Genomic DNA, 19,228 nt, shown 5'->3' with positions numbered 1-19,228 from the left:
GACCAACTGGAGCAGGCCCTGAGGTTTCCTCTGCCTGCTCCTGCCTTCCTCACTCTTTCTTCTTTCCCAGAGGGCTACGATATCAGTTAGCCCAGGGGGGCGGGGGTAGGAGACCAACTAGGGCAGGTGCAGATGTTTCCTCTTCCTTCTCCTGTCTCTCTCACTCCTTTTTCTTCCCCACAGGGCCACGATGTCAGTTAGCACTTATACAGCAATCTGGGGGCGGTGGGGAGAAAAAATGTGGATAAATGTAATATGAGCAGCAGAAAATTATTTCCTGGAACACTTTCTTTTCTTTTTAGTGAAGTATCTGGCAAACAAATGAATCTCTTATTGATGAAGTCCCTGGATACATTAGAGGACTGCTGCTTTGACACAAGTCTAGAGTACAAGTAAGTATGCTGTATAGTTTTGTTGGGTGCACAGAATGGAGTGATGCTTAAGAGTGTTGGGCTTGGACCACAAAGTCATAGCTTCTAATCCTTGTTTAGTCATGATGCTTTTGTACGACCATGGACACACTCACAGGGATTAGCATGAGGATATAATAGGGCAAAGTATGTCAGCGTGTCATAGGAAGGATGAGCTATAAATGTAAGAAATAAATGCTACTTGCTGGATTATCTAGTGTTAAAAAAGTTCATCTGTCTATCTATCTATCTATGTACAAATGTCAAATCTGATCCTACAAGGATCTTGTCTTGCCCTCTAACATTCCCTTCTCTTAGTCCTTGAGGACTACTTCACACATTGTGTGTCCAGTGTGCTGCCTTTAAAGGCTACAGTTGGTACAAAATATAGTAATTAGACCAGGACTGGAACACAAAACAACTGCTCTGGCTTCTAGTCAATTTTGAAGCATTGTTCAAAGTGCTGGTCAAACAGCTTGCGTTCTTCTAATACTTACTTCTACTAGAACCTGCCCATGTATTAAGTTCTCCCTCAGAGGCCCATCACTATAAGAGGTGAGACAGGTTTCCCCACCCCAAGACAGGGCCTTTTTGGTGGTGGTACCCCAACTGTAGAATTCTTTAGAACAATGTGCTACCCTTTTGCTGTTGTTGGTACCCAGCACTGAGTCTGACATTCTTTCATTGCCAGATATTTTTTTAGTCCTTTTAAATCATTTGCTTTTATTGTTGTCCTATGCTGGCTTCTCTGTATGCTGTGCAGCTTAACCACATTGTCCAGTTTTGTTGTTTATATTGTTTGAATTATGTTGTGTAAGCTGCTTTGAGAAACCTATTGGATCAAAGAGTGAGGTGTTAAGCGTTAGGGTACGCAGTACCCTATGTATTTTATAGAAATAAATAACATAAAATGATGTTATTTATTTAATACATTTTTATCTTGTCAAGGATCTCAAGATAGCATACGTGGTCTCTTTCCTTCCCACCACTCAGTCGTTTTATCCCTTCAATTACATGTGGAATAGGTTAGGCTAAGACGCAGTGACATTATGGATTTAGTTTGCCTTTGCGTTGCTCCCACAACATGTGAGCAAGATGGATGTGTTTTTATTTCACTCCTATGGATGCTGCAGAGATGAATTGTTCATTCTATGACATCTATCCGCTATGTAGTTTCCTGGTAAATGTGCAGTGAAACAAGCATGAGTATCTGCCTTGCATGTTACCGCAGGGTTGCTGAAATCCCACCCGCACTGGCCTAACCTGCTGGGATTCTCAGTCTAGCCCACAGAGCCCCCTGAAGGGAATCCCAGCTATTACCTTTTGGACTGTTCCTCTCAGCATGGAGAAAAGCTAAAATGGGTGGGGGCAGATGATGTTGGTGGGTGTGGCCACGCCCGCTGATGTCATCTGACCTGAGGAGCCAATCCAGCCCTTACCTCAACTGAGTTCTGTACCCTTGAATTACAGGCTGCAAAAAGTTGCATGCCTAATCTTTAATATGTACCTGTTAAAACTATAGATCGCGTAAAGCAGCTGTGATAGGCATGCGAGCGCAACCACATACCCTGAAGTTCAGGCATTTGTCCCCCAAAATACTTTTCAGATGGGGGCTCGTGTCATTCCCCCCCCCCCCACAGCTGTGTAAAAGTTTCCTAGAAGTCACTGCATTCCACGCAGCCATATAAAACCAGTCCCAGTTGCTTCAGTCATTCCCATTTTCCTATATAGAAAAGGTCTTCCCTATTATTTGAAGTATGTTGCAGCGTCCTTTTTACAGTGAGCACACTGATCGGGAAACCATATCAGATGATGCACTCTTCTCTCCCCATCCGCATGGAGATTACCTGTATGTAAGAATAATAATGTGTGACACGGCTTATGGACTCATTTGTAGCATCCTGATTTTAGGCCTAGAATATATTTACTGCTGGAAGTACGGCTCATGAATATATTCCTCATTGCTCTCAGTCTCTTGAAAGGATTACTGTGGAAGTTTATGCAGTAGCTGGCCTGCCAAAACCTTAGTAGAAAACCCATCTATGCCGCGAGGATACATTTATTGTGCTAAGGTAGACATTTGGCCAAGCACAGCGAGTCTCTTGTTCATTGCCGACGGAGCAGCGGGCAAGTGTGCCGTTGCGAGATCAGCCTCTTGTCACTGGGGCTTGGTCCCTTTGCAGGTTCACTAACGAAGGCTACTTTTGAAGCTCTCCTGGGTAGCTGGGCAATGTTGACTCACGTCTAGCATCTACGGAGCCTGTTCTTAGACTGTGCCTGTGCTCACAATACAGTCTGAGCTGCAGGAGCAGCTGTCTCTCACGGCTCCTTTATCTGGAAGAACTATTCTGTTAAATGAACAGCTGGAGGTGGGATATAAAGTATGGATGAAAGGAAACGTATTTAGGTCTGCTGAGCAGCAGGCTGAAACTCCAGGTGTCGAAGGAAAGAATTGAGAGGTTGGGAAGTGGCTGAAAACGTATATAACACTGAAGGCACCAGCTGAGGAACATTTAAAGCTACATGGGCTCTGAATATTTTGAGGGATATTAATGGCCATTAAGGTTGCTTGGCATATATCAGAAAGCAGTGCTTCGGATGTGTGAAATACATACTCCCTTGTATTAGAGGTGATTTTCTAGTTTACTTCCAAAATTCAATTAAATTGCAGGCATTAATGAATCCACCCTGGTGCCCTTGTAAGAGCAAGTGTGTGCCCTGGATTGCCTGTTATTTTTAGGGAGTAATGAGATCGACCATGACATAACGTAACCGAGACATTTGCAACAAATGTTTAGTCTTAATTGCACACAATGTTCTGCTTTCCTTTTTCTGTTTTAACAAGCAAGCCTGTCTATCCTCCGCACCTTTCTCTGTGACGTTACATTTGGTCGTGATTGGGACTATGGCCAGATCTTCACAAAGCAGGATATAAAACCTTGAAAACGTTTTGAAAACTGTATATGGCGTGTGTCCTGGTCCTCAACAGTTGTCACTACCGTTATAAACCATTTTAAAGCAGTAGTGTAGATCCTGCCTGTGTTGTTTTGCGTTCCCTCAGGCTTCATGGCACACAGCAATCAAATCTGGAAATCTACAATTAACCGTAGTTAAACATCGTTTGGATAAAATGGGAATCTGCTTCTGGACAAGCCAGGATCTTAAACCTCAATTTGAAGTTGGCTTAAGCTTTAAATGTGTGCCTATCTTAGATCTTTGAAGTATGGATTTTTTTGCAGGCTGGCAATTTTTATAGATTAGCATAAGAACTGGGTAAGGAGGTTATTCTTACATTACAAGCCAAGTCTGTGATTCAGTGTAGTATTGAATCTTGTTTTGGAAATCTATTGGCAGATTGGAAAAAGTCAGCTCTTTTAATGAAAAAAAATTCTAGATCTTACAGGAAAGCAGAATGGAAGAGCAGAGGCGATGTCTGGCAAAGGCCAAGTAAACCATTTCAGATCTCTGAAAAGTGGGATTCGGAACACAGTTCAAAGACCTGCTTGTCAGTATATTCATGAGTGAACTGCAAAAAACAGTGTATTTTCAGAGCATTTCATTTTGGCTACTTTTAACATTCTTTTGTAATATTCAGAGCTACAAGTGCTTCTGAGGACTTCTAAATCACTCGTGGGTCTAACACATGGACAGGGGAATGATTTGGAGGTATGCCCACTCTCCTTCCTTGTCCTACCTTCCCTAAATAGGGTGGTTCTTATGACCTAGACATCGGTGCCAAACTAGACATGATGTTGTTCTTGTTATTTGGCCTTGTGTGGTTGTCTATGATGTGCTTTTTTTTAAAAAAAGAACCAAATAGCTGGTGTGCTTGTATGTGTGTATGGGCAAGCCAGAATGGAACGGTGACATGGGGAAATGGGGCTTTACCCTTTGCATCCATTCAGGCCCTGATCCAAATTGGGGGAGGGTGTGGTTCTGCCTCTTGTTCACAGTGAGAGGAAGCTCCTATTGGCTCCTATGAGAGCTTTCCTTCCACTGTGAATGGCAAGTACGAGGAGGCCCAGTCCTAATTGGGCCTGTCGTGGGGTTAGAGATTAAAGCCCATAAGTGGCTTTAACGGGGGGTCTAAAACCACCTTTACTCCCCTGCACTGGCTATTTCTTTAAAAACAAAGTAACCAATAACCACACAAGGAACTTTTGGGTTTGATAGGGCTCCTACCATCCCCAGTCCCTCTGTTGTACTATCTTTAGTAGAACTATACCCAAAAGAAAGTCACTTACACAGAGAGTGGAACCATTACCCTACCCTGTACCTGTTTGCATTCTCTTCCCCTCCTTATTGTTTTACTATGATTTTATTAGATTGTAAGCCTATGCGGCAGGGTCTTGCTATTTACTGTTTTACTCTGTACAGCACCTTGTACACTGATGGTGCTATATAAATAAATAATAATAATAATAAAACCATTAAAGATTTGGATTCAGTTCCAGTTTGTTGGTTAGTGGGTTTTTTTTAAAAAAAAACCCACTATCCAGTTTGGTTTGGATTCAGAGACCAACTTAAAACATGTTTTGATAACCTGTTCAGCAACTTTGAGCTGATTTTACTTTTACAAGTTCAGTGTAATTCCCACAAAACAAATAAATGACAGATATTTAACTTCAGAAAAAAATAATAATACTGACCTGGATCCAAGGTCTTTCTTTTGCAGATAGAAAGACTCGTTCCAGCTGCAGAGGATTTCTGATCCAGTGGAGCATTTCTGCTGGAGAGGACGCTCTCTTGGTTACATCTCTCCCCTGAAAATCTGCTCCGAAAGGGTGGGCGACACTCCGGAACAGTGGGGGAGATGCTGCTGGACGCTGCACAGCGGAAGGGGGATCACCGAAGATTGTCTCCTCTCCTTTTCTACAAGCAGGAGTATTCTGAGCAGAACTCAGCTAAGGGAATGCTCCTGCTGGCAGAAATTAAGCTGGATCTAACCCACTACCTTTAAACATGCAATTTCCATTCTGTTATGCTACCTCCTCCAAAATCCTATCAGTCATGTTGAGAGCTCAGTGGACGGACTGAATGGAAGTTCTCAGTTACTCCTACATTGACTTTAATGCAGCAAGAAAGGAAAGCACAATTTTACTTCATTTCTGATATTTCTAAGTTTCATTTAAGATGAATGAATGAAATCTTTATTGCTAAAAGCGATAAGCCATCACAATTTAACATAGTTAGAAAAATAAAATAAAAGTAGGGCTGTACGTAAATGGAATAAAAACAGATAATTTAAAATAAAATAAAAAAGATAAACAAAAATACAAGAATATAAAAATACAAAATCACATTTACATAAATTAAGAGCTCCGCATTGGGGTACTAGAACAACACATTTCAAGAGGGCAAAATCTCCAGCTCCCCATTACAATACTTGTAAATGGTCTTGATGCCTAGCTCTCAACTTACTTGCAGCCAAGGCAAATTTTGCAGCCACAGCAGTAATAAATGCATTATTGCCAGCCAGCAAGATACAGATTTGCTCAAGGGAAAGTTGGTTAGAAAGGTAGCGAAGAATGTAATCAAGAAATTTTTGTCTAGGGAATGTATATAAAGGGTATTGCAACAGATAATGTGAAATACAGTAAGTACATATGTGTTAAATAAAACTATCATGCACAATACCTAGTTATGCTATCTTGAGAAGGAGGTTTATAGAGCTGAAGAGGGTACAGAAAGGCAAGTTGCAGCTAGATCCTAAGCATGTTTACTCAGAGGTAAGTCCCATTTTGCTCAATAGGACTTATTTCCATGTAAGTGTGCATAGTTTTACAGTCTAATATCAAGGCTGGCCCTACTGTTAGGCAAAGTGAGGTGGCTGCCACAGATGGCTGATTTTGAGTGTCATTAAAAGGCAGCAAATTGACTATTTCATTAATTTATTATATTATTATTATTAATAAATAATAGTATTCCCAGGGAGGGGTTGGGGGAAGATGAAAACACACACACTTGGTCTTGGATAGTATAGACTTGGAATTGGAGGGTGGTGGTGTGACATTTGCTGCCCCACATCAAGGCAGCACAATCTTTTGGAATTCGAGAACCTTTCTACAAGGTAAGTCCAAACTGTTGCAGGGCTTTTAATTTGGAAGGAAAGATAATGAAGGTAGATAAGGGTAGGGATGGACATGATAGAGGTTTATTAATTTTAAAAAGGCAATATAATTCTCCTTTCCCCCCCCTCCCCATAATACAAGAGCTTAACAGTAATTTCAGAACTGACAACATGTTTCTTTGTGCATGGTAATTCATTTGTGAAACCCTAAGGCAACATTTCTTAACCTTTGGTCCCCAGAGGTTGTTAGTCTACTGGCTTAAGTGGGATATAAAGCTAGATAAATCAATACATTTCCATGTTCTTCCTTCATGACTATTCCATCCCCCCCACCCCCATATTTGGTGAAATATGGACTAGCTGCCAATACACCATAAAATCACTATTTGATCTGCCTGCCCACTCCTCTTGCTACTTCCAAATTCTTTGAAAGAGTAAATTTTGGAAGTAAAATAAAATATCCAGACCTGCAAATGTATACAGATTCTGTGTTTCCTTGGCACCGAATTTAGACTTTTCTTTGGCACTGAGTAGATGCAGCCCTCACTATAATCCAGGAAGAGCTTAGTTTAGAATCAGGTTGGCATTGCTCTACTCTCGTCTGGCACAGCTGAAGGCACATATGGTAAAAGGGAGCTGTATGAGCCGCATTGCTTTGCAGTGCCCACCGCTTCATGTTTGAGTGCCTATGTAGCATAAGATAAAAGCTGTGCACTCGTAGCCAAATTAGCCTTCCCTGCCAGCCAAGAGCAGATGGAAGTACGGAGACAATAGTGTGGAGGAGATGAAAGCTCTTTCTCCTCCTGTTTGAAGTACTGGACTGGAGGGGGGGGGAGGCAGAGAAAGAGAAATAAATAAAACCTCAGTTACTATAGATACTGTATGGCAGGGGTCCCCAACCTTCATAGGCTTCTGGAATTTCGAAAAAAGTGCCCTGGGCACCACTGCAAATTGGCTGCTCCTAGGTGGGTGGGTGGCTATTCACAAAAATGCTGGGAGTGCCCCCCCTTCTGTGTTTACATGCATGAATGTGTGTCCTGTGTGTGTATTCATTTTCTCTCTCACTCACTCTTCTCTGGCTCCTCTTTTCTTTTCATACAGTATATGATATCTCTTAGATGAGCCATATTGTTGACATTTAAAGTATTGTGTTGATATTCTTTCCCCATTTTAAAATAGAGTCCTTGAAACTTTTGAAGGAGTGGAGAACCGATGTAAAGAACCTTTGCCTTTGGATGCATAAGTCATCATCATCATCATCATCATCATCATTTATTTAATTTCTATACCGCCCACTAGCTGAAGCTCTCTGGATGGTTCACAACAAATTGCATGCTTATCCACTGATTTATTGTTTCATATGTTACCCACAATAGAGACAATTTGCTATTGTTGTGTTGCTTCATAATCTAGTGCCGAATAGTCGTTGATAGACCTAGCATCCCTTATTAATATCCCCAATTCCCTAAACCAGTGGCCACAAATTCCATATCCTGGAGCATCAAATCACATGTAGTTATGCATTTTGTGATGGCATGTTTTCCTTTCCTTGGCCTGAATATATATTTTCAATCTATTTTGTTTTTTAAGCCCTGACTTCAAAGAGGGACAGAAACAAATCTTCATAATGTTGTTGACTTTGTTGAAGCTCTCAGCATGCTCTCCTTAGTTGTCTTTCTAAAACAAAATGCTCCATGGACCTATCCTCATAAGGAAGGTGTTTCAGTCCTTTTATCTTATTATTTCCCCCCTTTCTGCATCTTTTCCAGCTCCCTTTCAGGACCTGCAACAAAATGCAGCAGTGTGGAAGGGTCCTGTTCAAGTTTCAGGATAACCGGGCATGTCCTTGTGCAGGATACTCCATTCCATTCCCACTCTCCTCCATTTTGGCTCCCAACAGTCACCATTCTATGCCTGCTGAGGATCCTGAGTCCTCATTGGGCTGGTTATTTTTTATGTGTCAAGCTTTGTTGTACTTGTGCAAATCTTGATAGTCCACCAAGTTTGCTTGTGTCTCCCTTCTGTGCATGGATGGTACTGTTTTGGCCATAGTAGGATCCACACTGAATTTAATTCACTATTGGTATATAGGATAAAGGTGTTACCATGCTGCCATTTCTGTATTGGCATTTCAAACCCTTTCTTAATAACTCCTAATACAGAATTTGACTTTTTCACCTCTGCACGCATGGAATTGACATTTTCATTGGATTATCCCTCATGATCCAAGATCTCTATCCTTGGTAAACATACCATATCCAGTCCAGAAACTGTCAGTGTTTATGTGGCTAGATATTTATTTTATTTTTGCCCCCATGGGAATCATTTTAGAGTTATTTATATTGAATCACATTTGCCATTTTGTTGCCCATTCACACAGTTTGGAGATATCATATTAGAGTTCTTCAGTCTGTAAGCTTTTCGTCATCCTGAAACCCTATTGTTTCATGCAGCGGTAGGGAACTTGGTGCCCTCCAAATATTTTGGACAACAACTCTGATCAGCTCCAGCCAGTGCGGCCAATAATCAGGGATCATTAGAGTTGTGGTCCCTGTGGTTTAATGAATTGCCAGTCCATAAAAGGAACTTTTCTCTTATCCCATTACTGCTAAAGGTTTTGGACATGCACTCGGTTTCACTGGGCTTATCAGCTTACATGAATGTCATCAAATTCCATACTTGGTTGAAATCCAGAGTCGACAACTGGACTTCGGCTTGTACAATGGGACTTTACTCTGCTCCCAACTGCAGCTTCTCCCTACATATGCTGCAGAATGTCCCCCCTCCACATCCATAGACAGATCCATTCCACTGGTGAAATGAGCTAATTGGAAACCAATCTATATGTCACCTACTGCACACCTTCCAGCTCCAGTTACGTTTTGGAAGCTCCTCTGGCTTCTTGCTATGCACCATTCAGAAGTGGTTGTCAACAAGTGCCTGAAAATTATGCCCATTTTTGTAAACCAAGAATGATGGAATGGACACTTCTTTTAATAGAATTCATATGATGAGCATGAAGACGAAAATGTTTTTTAAGTCATTTATGTCGAAGCCTTCACTTGGGAAGATGTGATCGCTTTTTATTAACATTTATTGTCTTGTTGCCCTTGCCCACGGTTGCAAGATACCTTTGATGTATGGCTGCCACCTAGTGGGGGAGAACTCTTCATGTAATATTTTTTGCTTAATGTGGAATAACAAATTATTATGTCAGTGGACATTTTTCCTAAAGACCCACAGATGTGTACATTTATATAGCATGATACCAGCTGGTGTTCTGCACACTAAAGCAATTTTTTAATTACCCCATGGGCCTATCGTAGGAAATAACTGCATTGATTACATGGCCCACAAGGCATCGGCCCCATTCAGAAGACACCTTAAAACACGGTGACTAAGGCAAAAAGCCTTATTCACCGTGGTTAAAGCCATGGTTTATGGTGTCTTCTGAATATGGCCTGGATTTCTGGCTTAACCGCCGCAGTTAAAGCCGTGGTTTAAGGTGTCTTCTGAATGGGGCCATCGTATTTGCAGATATTCCCACCATTGAGTGTGAGAGGTACACATGGAAGTGACATGTTCCCACCATTGTGCAGCAGGTGTAACATCACATCATTGTGCAGCAGGTGTTGTGAACACCTAGGGCTGCTTTCGACATGTGTGTTCCTTTCCTTGCTGACCGCAATATGTGTGAATGGGCTGCCATAGATATATCCTGACCTTGCCTCAAACACAGTGATTTTTTCAGTGGCGTCAGTTCATGTTAGCATTTGTAAAAGAGCTGATGCTGTTAAATCAAACAGAACTTTGGGGTAATACAAAAGTCTGCTCAAATAAATAAATCAGGTTGCACATTCAGCTATAAATCACTATGAGCAATTCAGTGAAGTTCATACATGTGTAAGCTAGCCCTTAAAAGTAGTAGTATGTGCATGGATGCGATATTAACTCCCCACATAATGTTTGTAGATATAAAAGCCATTTGTGGCAATGTTCCTGGATTGTTTAAAATAGGTTTCCTAGGTAGATGGTTAAAACATGGTTCTTAATACTTAAAGACTCTCTTAACTCCCCTTCCTTGTTTGTGTTTTAAGCACTGGATGCATCTTGGGTGTAGGACTTGTTCTGTCACTGATGAGTCGCAGCAGTCTGGCAGATTCCCAAGGTCACATCTCTGCTTCCCTGTGTAAACTTTGCAAATACTTGGATGATGCAGAAGACCAAAGCAGAACATTCCAGGAAGTAAGATGGTGGTGTTTGTTAGTTCTCCTGTGTTTGCTGTTCATCTGCCCTTTCTTCAATATGAATTTTGTCTTTTCCAAACCACTGATTCATTTTTACTAATCAAATGTTACTCTTCCTGTTCCCAGATACTTGCCTACGCAATTGCCTGTGTCTGTGTTTCCGCTTTCAGTGTTAAGATTACTGAGGCTGGGGAGGCCGAGGAGATCATGAACAAGTTGCAGAAATTAGCAGAAACTAATCAGCAGGTTGTATTGAAAGCATTTGATCTGTTTTAATTTTAATTTTATTTTTTGCTGAAAGTTTCTGTAATATGGATGTGTTATCCTCATGTCTTTTAGTGCTTAATTCTTCTTGTCCATTGGTTCCAAAGATAATTGTATGAACAAATGTAAAGCCGCCCTTAAATACACAATTGCTATTTTTACAGGGCCACCAGTGTACATAAAGCTCTTTGCGGAGTAGCATAAGAGCAACATTCCCTGGTTCTCTCCTGCTCTGACACTGAAGCGTATCTCAGAGGGACAGGAAATAAAGGGAGGGGCAAGACTACTAGGGGAATACTACATCTGTGACTGCAGTGGCACATGCTTAGATTTGACTGAGGAAGTAGAGTTAGGTTAACCCAAAGAAGGATTTTGAGAAGAGATTTGACCAGATTTCACAAACTGGTGTTCTGGGAGGGATTGCGAGTCACGAGTAGGACGGGAGAAAGGATGGTGGAATTTTAAGCAGTCGTCTTCAAGATTTCCAGACCCAGGGTCCCTCTTTCATCCCAGCCTGAAACAACGGGTTCCAGTTTTAAAGGTTTAGCATATTACTTAGTAGTGGGTAAAATGCACGTGCTCTGCAAAAGGTCCCAGGTTCAATCCCCAGTATAGCCACTGATATTCTGAGGAGGCAGAGAGGGGGCCCGGGGCTCCAAGCAGGATTAGGGGCTCATCTACACCAAGCAGGATATTCCATTATGAAAGTGGTACATAAAAGGCAGGAGCCACACTACTGCTTTATAGCGGTATTGAAGTGCCTTGACAACTGTTTGGGCCCACTGACACGTACCATACCGCTTTCATAGTGTTATATCCTGCTTGGTAAAGATGTGTCATGGCCCCAACAGTTGTCAGTGCACTTCAATGCTGCTATAAAGCAGTTGTGTGGCTCCTGCCTTTTATAAACCGCTTTCATACCACTGTCACAGTGGAATAGCCTGCTTGGTGTAGCTGAGCCCTAGGTCTCCCACACCATAGGAGGGAGATGGATATGAAGGAAGATCCTTTCCCCTTTTCCTAACAACCTCTGTGGTACACCCTACTAGAGCTCTAAAACTGTAGCTGGCACTATTATTTAATTATTATGTATTAAAATAAAGGGCTTAAACCAACAAATCTTGGGGACCTGTGTCTTTTTCTTTCTTTCTTTTGATACTGGAAATGCCTAGGCTCTGAATGTTGATCATATATATATATATATATATATATATATATATATATATATTATTGATTTCACATCTTAAAATACAACAACATAATACTAATTAAAACACATAAATCATTACATAAATTGCTTACAATTTAACATTTGTAATTGTTACAATGTTGATCCTGATGATAGGGAACTGTGACAGTTTAACTAGTATTCATTTGTAGCGTAGAAGTAAGAACATAAGAAGAGCCCTGCTGGATCAGAGCAAAGGCCTCTCTAGTCCATCATTCTGTTCCCAAAGTGGCCAACCAGATGCCTGTAGGAAGCCCACAAGCAGGATAGGAGTGTAGTTAGTGCCCTTTCTCCTTTTCTCCTTCTCTCTCCTTTCCCCCATCTTTCTACTTTGATCTTTTAAAACAAATGTTGTGCTGCCACTTCTATGACCCACCTACCCACCTCCTGTCAGACTGGGAGCAAGCTGTGAATCCTAACCTAGCAGGTGAAAGCCAATGGATGAAAAGAACTGGGGGCTTTTTATAGAAGGGGGGTTGAGAATAGATATGCAATCAGTAGCCCGCATTTTGTTTGTGTTTTGTGTCACTTGAACTTGCCGGCTATTGGCCATCCTCTGCGAATTCATTTTTCATTTGTGCTGCCCTTTAAGCATTGGCTGTATATACCACATGTAAAGAGCAGCAGAGAAATTATGAGGAAAAACAGAGGGAGTGTGACTGACCGAGCAAGCTGCTTGCAAATAAATTCACTCACAGGAAGGCTTTTCAGCTTGACATTTCAGGCACCATCCTTGAAGAAGACAATGTCCTTTACAGTGCCAGGTCAGATACTTTGAACACTGGACGTTAATACCTCTTGAATCTCTTCCCCAGACTTTATTGAAACTTTCCCAGGGCAAAGTAAAGTAAAGCCCAGAGCACCACCTGGTTTTCGGTACAGCTTTTATGAACTATTCTTCTAATGGCCTGAGACGCATCCCAGGAAAAACAGCTGGTGGAGACATAACCAAAGAGGAAGAAATATATGGTCTGCTTTAACACGAGGCAGGGTTTTCATATAGTTTTAATAATATAGCAGAGGCCACTTCTTCCTGGTGTGTTTCTCCTACAATTATGGGACTCTGCTTCCTTAATTCTCTGTGGAGAAAAAAGGTTTCAGACATTACAAAGAGTCAAAGGCTACTGCCCAAAATGGCAGCCTTGCCACGACTTCTCCCCTTCCTTTCTCTAGCTAACAAATAGTTCATTTTACCCCATGATGCGATATCATTACACTGTTTCCCTGTCCACACTCCACAGTGCTCAGTTGCTGCAGGTGGGAGGGGACCAGTTGTCAACACAATAGAGATAAATTGAACTAGATACGACAGAGGGGATGGGAGAGGCTTCTTCCACCATAAATGGAAGATGTTCATGTTTTTGCAGACTTGTAATCTGCGACCTAGCATGTTTTTAGTGTTAAATGTATATTAGGGATTGTTACCTTTTCTTTAAAGCGAAGGGCACAATCCCATGGGTTGCTGCTCAGAACTCGGAAGCTTCTGAGATTCCTGTGCCTGTCGGCTGTAGCCAACAAGACAGGAAGAGCACTGTCTTCAACCTCAGAAGAGATTCTCTGAGTCGTCCTACAGTCCCTGGGATGGTATAGGCTTTTTTTTCAATGTTATGCTGTAAGCCACATGTGCATAAGCAATTAGAAGAGCAGGATAAAACAGTAGGTCTGTGATAAGTATAAATAATAATATATTCTGTTGTGGTTGTCATGATCACCATCACTTTACACAAACCTACTGATTGGTCTGCAGCCCTGTGCTTTGTATAACGTCTCGTTCTACCCTGACATTTGAGCTGAAGCAATTCTTTTCTCTGGTACCAGGAACAGTTCTGCTCATCTGCACAGAATATTGGTGGTGGTGGTGGGGAATGTTCAAGTGTGCCTACTCAGTGTTCATTTGTTCTCTCTCTCTCTCTCTCTCTCTCTCTCTCTCTCTCTCTCTCTCTCTCTCTCACACACACACACACACACACACACACACACACACACACACACACACCATGTTGCCCATCTTGCTATATAATGAAAACAGCTTCTTTTCTGTGCCTAATCTCAATATCGTAACACTTCCTGGTTTAGTTGTTTTTAAAGAATTTACACTATTATAAAAAAAGTATTCAGAAGGGGATGTTGCTGTTTTGTTTTTCTTTGCTTAAAGCAATTCACGTGATTACAAATGGCCTTTCTAAATTGCTGTCTGCCTTATTCTTTTCTTTTTCTTCTTATTGTTTTTTGCTTCAGACTCCTGGCTTTGCCTTAGCATTGGGTAGCATTGTTCATGGGTTGTCTATATGTGGACATGGTAAAGCAGAAGACCTCAGCAACAGACTGTTTCCTGCCTGGATGAAAATTGTACTTGCAGAGGTAGAGCGTTGTGTGTATTTTTATTGACAGTTTTAATCAATAGCTCTTTGAGAATACTGAGCATCATTGGTGATCAAGTTTTAGAAGAAAATATTCTTAGGAGCAATAATCTACTTGCTGCTTTTGTATAAGGCCATCAAATATGTTAACGTATCATCTGCTGAATCTGCCTTCAGTGTTTTTCAAGCTTTCAACCTTCAAGAAACAGTCCACATAGCTTTGTCTGTCAAAGGTTTTCTGCATATTTGCGTATAGACGGAATCTGCAGTCGATAGACAATCTTGCAACCAAACAATGGTCCTTTCAGAACCTAAGCAATTAATTGTAGCAATTTAGCACAATCCTAACTTTGTATGTGTTTTATATTCGCTGTTGTTCCCCGCCTCGATCCAAGTGGAGAGGCAGGTAAAAAATAAATTATTATTATTATTATTATTATTATTATTATTAATTATCTGAAGCTGCTCTTTTTAAGCCTCTCTGTTCCTTTTTTTTTAATTTGGGGGGGTTTAAGATGGGGCAGGTGCCCTCTGATGGGGAAGCGCTCCACCTGCAAGATCATGTCTACCGCAAAGCCCCCCAAGTACGCTTGTGGAAAGTTCCACGGGCATAAATTACAGTGTCCTGCTAGTAGGCACTAAAGCAGTCCTGTTGTTCCTCTGTAAGTCTCCTTTCCTGTGTCAGCCTCAGGCTGGTGTGTATATTTTCTTTCCCGTTGGAAACCACAAGATGGGATTTTTAAAATAATCACATTTTTAAAGTAACCTAAATTGAAATTAAATTAGGGTGCAATCCTATGCATGTTTAGAGAGAAAACGTCCTACAGCTATCAGCATTTCTCAGCCATCCGTGCTAGCTGAGGAATGCTGGGAGTTGTAGCACTTCTTCCTGTCTAAATGTGCATAGGATTGCATCGCTTAATTAACATCTGGAGGACCCCAGGTTGCGGAAGGCCGGCTCTTCCTTTTTTCTGCTTTCCCCACCACCTGTTGTGCAGTACATCCAAAACCCTAGTACTCAAGCAATGGAGGTGGGTGGATTGGAGTGTTGGGGAGGATAATGGGCTGTCTTCCAATTTATTGAGGGTTTAAAAGTATGCCATGTAATCTTCAGGCTGCACTAAAGGTTGAGGGCCAAACTAGATCAGACGATACGTGTAAAAATCTCTAGATGTTCCCCCCCTCGCTTCACTGAAAAGCAGCAGGTGGGAGGGAGTGTCTTTAGGCCAGTCTTTCCTTGGAAGGGACAAATGCTCTTGCCCACTGTGCTACACACGTGTTTGTTTTGTATGAATTTCAGGGAGCCCCTACAATGCAGCGGCTTGCAGCAGTCAATGGTCTGGTCTCTCTGGTGGGTTCTGAAGGAGCCATAATACAGGTAAAGACTGGAATTTCCTTAAAATCCAATAGTTTGGATTTCTAGAGGGTATCTTGCTGAGTCAACTATGCATCTTCAAAGATTACTGTCTGAAATTCCTTAAAAATAATAAAATTCAGCGTAGGGAGGCAACTTTGCAAGGGCTGTTATTTTGCTTCTGCAGAATTGATGAAATCCCATTATACTACCCACATGTGTTTCTAGCCAATACAAATATGCCAATGTTAGATGTCAGCCATTGTCCGTAATTCTTTTTTGACTGCTGAAACAAAAATAGCTGTATGCGTCTGATTGTGTGTTTATTCATTTATAGAAAAGTGCTGCAAGTAGCTTAAACATGTATCCTGCACTAGACTTTGTTCAAACTCTTTGTTAAGCAAGTTTCCTGACATGATGGTTGTGCTATGTATAGAGATGGAAGAGTTGTATTTTGCAAGGAGCCGAACTCCTTGTGGGATCCTTGTCAGTGATGGGCCCCCCATCAGGGACAGAAAACAAGTTTTGCCTTCACTGCAAGGTTGTGTCCAAGTGCCATATGGTATCAATGAGAGAAAACAATTCACTTACATGGAGGATCAAGTCTGATACCTTTCTGGTAATCCCAGCCATTAAGAAACCTTCTCCTCTGGCGTCTGGTTGTTGTTGTGTTTTTTTAAGATGATGATGATGATGATGATGATGATGATGATGATGATGATGATGATAGGGTGTAATGGAATGTTGCGAACTGGCTTTTATATAAAGATACGTTGCTCATGATGATGATGATGTGTAGTAGCAGTAGTAGTATCACCACTGTACAGTATAAGTAAATACCATATGACCTTGTCTCTCCTGGAAAGTTTACAATAAAAAAAGAGAAGAAAAGGAACTACAGAGTCAGAAATCACGTGATTGCTACTCAGGGCACACAAGATACCTGAGTAAGAAATAGGACCCTGGTGTCCAAAGTTGTTTGCTTCCCGCTGGGCTATATTTCCTTAAAATCCAATAGTTTGGATTTCTAGAGGGTATCTTGCTGAGTCAGCTATGCATCTTCAAGACAGCTTTGCTGTCAAAGCAACACAGAAATTAGTAGCAAATCCTCCTGCTATTTTGAGAATTTCCCTTTAATTAGGAAAAATCTATTGCACGTTAATAAATTATGATGCCAAGTTATTTGGCTATCATGGGTTGGACCTAAGCTTTGCATGAGTAGATGTCCAATAGTGCAATAAGTCTTCCCTGACCTCTCCTTCCTGCAGCAGCCCCTCCCTCTGGAGCAGATTGGTGTGTGTGCCAGTAGTGGTTCCCTTCTCCTAATAAATACAACCGTATGTTTCCAATATTTACTTATTTATTTAAGACCTTTTTACCCCACTTTTCCCTTCCGAAAAAGGAGTAATTGAAAGCAGCTGTCAAAATATAAATTCATAAAAGACTAACTAGCCTTTAAAACAATTAACAGGCTAGCGGCAAAAACACAAAAAAGAAAAACTCACAGTCAATAAATAAAATTAAGTAACAGCAGTGTCAAATGTTTTTTTTAAAGAGAAGATATTATTATTTCCAGTTCTTAACTGAAAAATAGAAATCTTACCCTAACTTGGGGGTGGGGGCATGCTCCTTTCTCCCCTACCACTACCCACATAACTGCTTAAGAATTTCAGTGCTTGGCTTTCTCTTCAGTTGTTCACGAATAATAACATGGTTTCTCCTGCCATCCCTCTCTACCCTTTCTTTGGCAGCTGAAGTCTGAGTCTAGCCAGTCTTCTCAGATTCAAAGCAAACTTAATGAAGTCATCAGAACCCTGAGTCAGGTGAGAGCATTACTACATCGCTATGCAGTCAGCTGATAGCTATGGGCTACCTCCAGTAGCAGTGTCAGTAAGCAGTTTTTTGGGGAACGTGGGTGGGAAGTTGCTCTTGCTCTCATGCTCTGCTTGTGGATTCCTGGCCAACAGCTGGCTGGCCACTGTGTGAACAGAATGCTGGGCTAGATATACCCTTGGTCTGATCCAGCATGGCTTTTCTTATGTTCTTAATCCTAGCATTCTGTAATATGGGATTGTCTAGTGTGATTGAGGAAAGAGCCAGAAAAAAAGCCATGAGAGAGACCCACTAGGCTTACTATACTTCCAGTGGTAGCCTTCGTAACACTGTTTGCTCTAACCTGGAATGACCTATTACCCCACCCCTGACCTTTTGATAAAAGGAATAGGTACTTCATAATCATGGGCTTATATGGAGACAATGGAAAGGATCCCCTTTTCAGTTTTGATATAATTAGGTCATCAGTCAATCATACTCCCTTTTCAATAGCTACCTCCCTCCGAAATATAGTTGGGATGAAAAGCCCAGGGAAGACTGTTTGTTGCCAGTCACTTTCTTTGGTTCAAATTGGCTGCCAAGTGGTGATGTCATCATGCTTTGTTGTGAACCACCAGAGAGCTTCAGCTATTGGGCAGTATAGAAATGTAATAAATAAACAAATGCAACATATCCCAACTGTTTATTATTATTATTATTATTTATTTATATAGCACCATCAATGTACATGGTGCGGTACAGAGTAAAACAGTAAATAGCAATACCCTGCCGCATAGGCTTACTGTGGGTGACATTTATCTACTGTTTGGATGTAGAGCTTCTTGTCACTTAATTCAACTCTCCTCTACAACCATTCCCCCCCCCCACAGGAACTCCACTGTAAATAACGAAAACGTATTTGATTGTCATCTAGATACATAAATGGTATGGATGTCATGGCTGTGTGTAAAATGTCCAAACTGTTTACAAGGAATACAGAATGTAATTACATTTGTACTATTAATTTTATTGATACATAGCTCATTGATGGTAGCTCAAATAAAGGATACTTTGTTGCTGGTTAATGTGTGATGGTTGCATTTACAGATAATCAGCTTTTCCGGGGTGATTGGCCTTCAGACAAATGCAGCATGGCTCTTGGGGCACCTGCATCTCTCCAGTGTGTCTGCAACCCATAGTCGAACATCTGGTAAGTCTAGCAGAGAATTCTCTTATGGGTGGTACAGAATCTGAAATTGCTTGCGAGTAGTGAGACTTTTATCCAAAAGTTTTGTTATTTCAAATGGATTCAAATTGGTAAATGAATCTTAGGCTGATTTAAAAAAAAAAAAAAAGTCAACCTGAATGGGAAACTAGTTATTTGATTGTTTCAGCACATCTCCAAATTGCATATCACCACTTCCTTGTTTCACCCATTTCGGGAAGATTTTTAAGGTGGTATAATCAATTGTAATTAACAGAC

The 19,228-nt window shown here is 41.2% G+C and overlaps 1 protein-coding gene across 1 annotated transcript in view; it reads left to right on the top strand.

The window, feature by feature from the left end:
• Positions 1-19,228, top strand: part of FOCAD (focadhesin) — a 146,014-nt gene that overhangs the window by 110,779 nt on the left and 16,007 nt on the right. Inside the window, exons 28-34 of the mRNA XM_063129216.1 lie at positions 303-392; positions 10,578-10,725; positions 10,854-10,973; positions 14,458-14,580; positions 15,880-15,957; positions 17,685-17,756; positions 18,853-18,955. Of these exons, the coding sequence (XP_062985286.1) occupies positions 303-392; positions 10,578-10,725; positions 10,854-10,973; positions 14,458-14,580; positions 15,880-15,957; positions 17,685-17,756; positions 18,853-18,955 (734 nt within the window). The remainder of the gene's footprint in view (positions 1-302; positions 393-10,577; positions 10,726-10,853; positions 10,974-14,457; positions 14,581-15,879; positions 15,958-17,684; positions 17,757-18,852; positions 18,956-19,228) is intronic.

This window comes from Elgaria multicarinata, chromosome 6, assembly GCF_023053635.1.
Source record: "Elgaria multicarinata webbii isolate HBS135686 ecotype San Diego chromosome 6, rElgMul1.1.pri, whole genome shotgun sequence".
Taxonomy (NCBI): Eukaryota; Metazoa; Chordata; class Lepidosauria; order Squamata; family Anguidae; genus Elgaria; species Elgaria multicarinata.
Note: the sequence above shows the minus strand (reverse complement) of the source record. Positions and strands in the feature narration are given on the sequence as shown.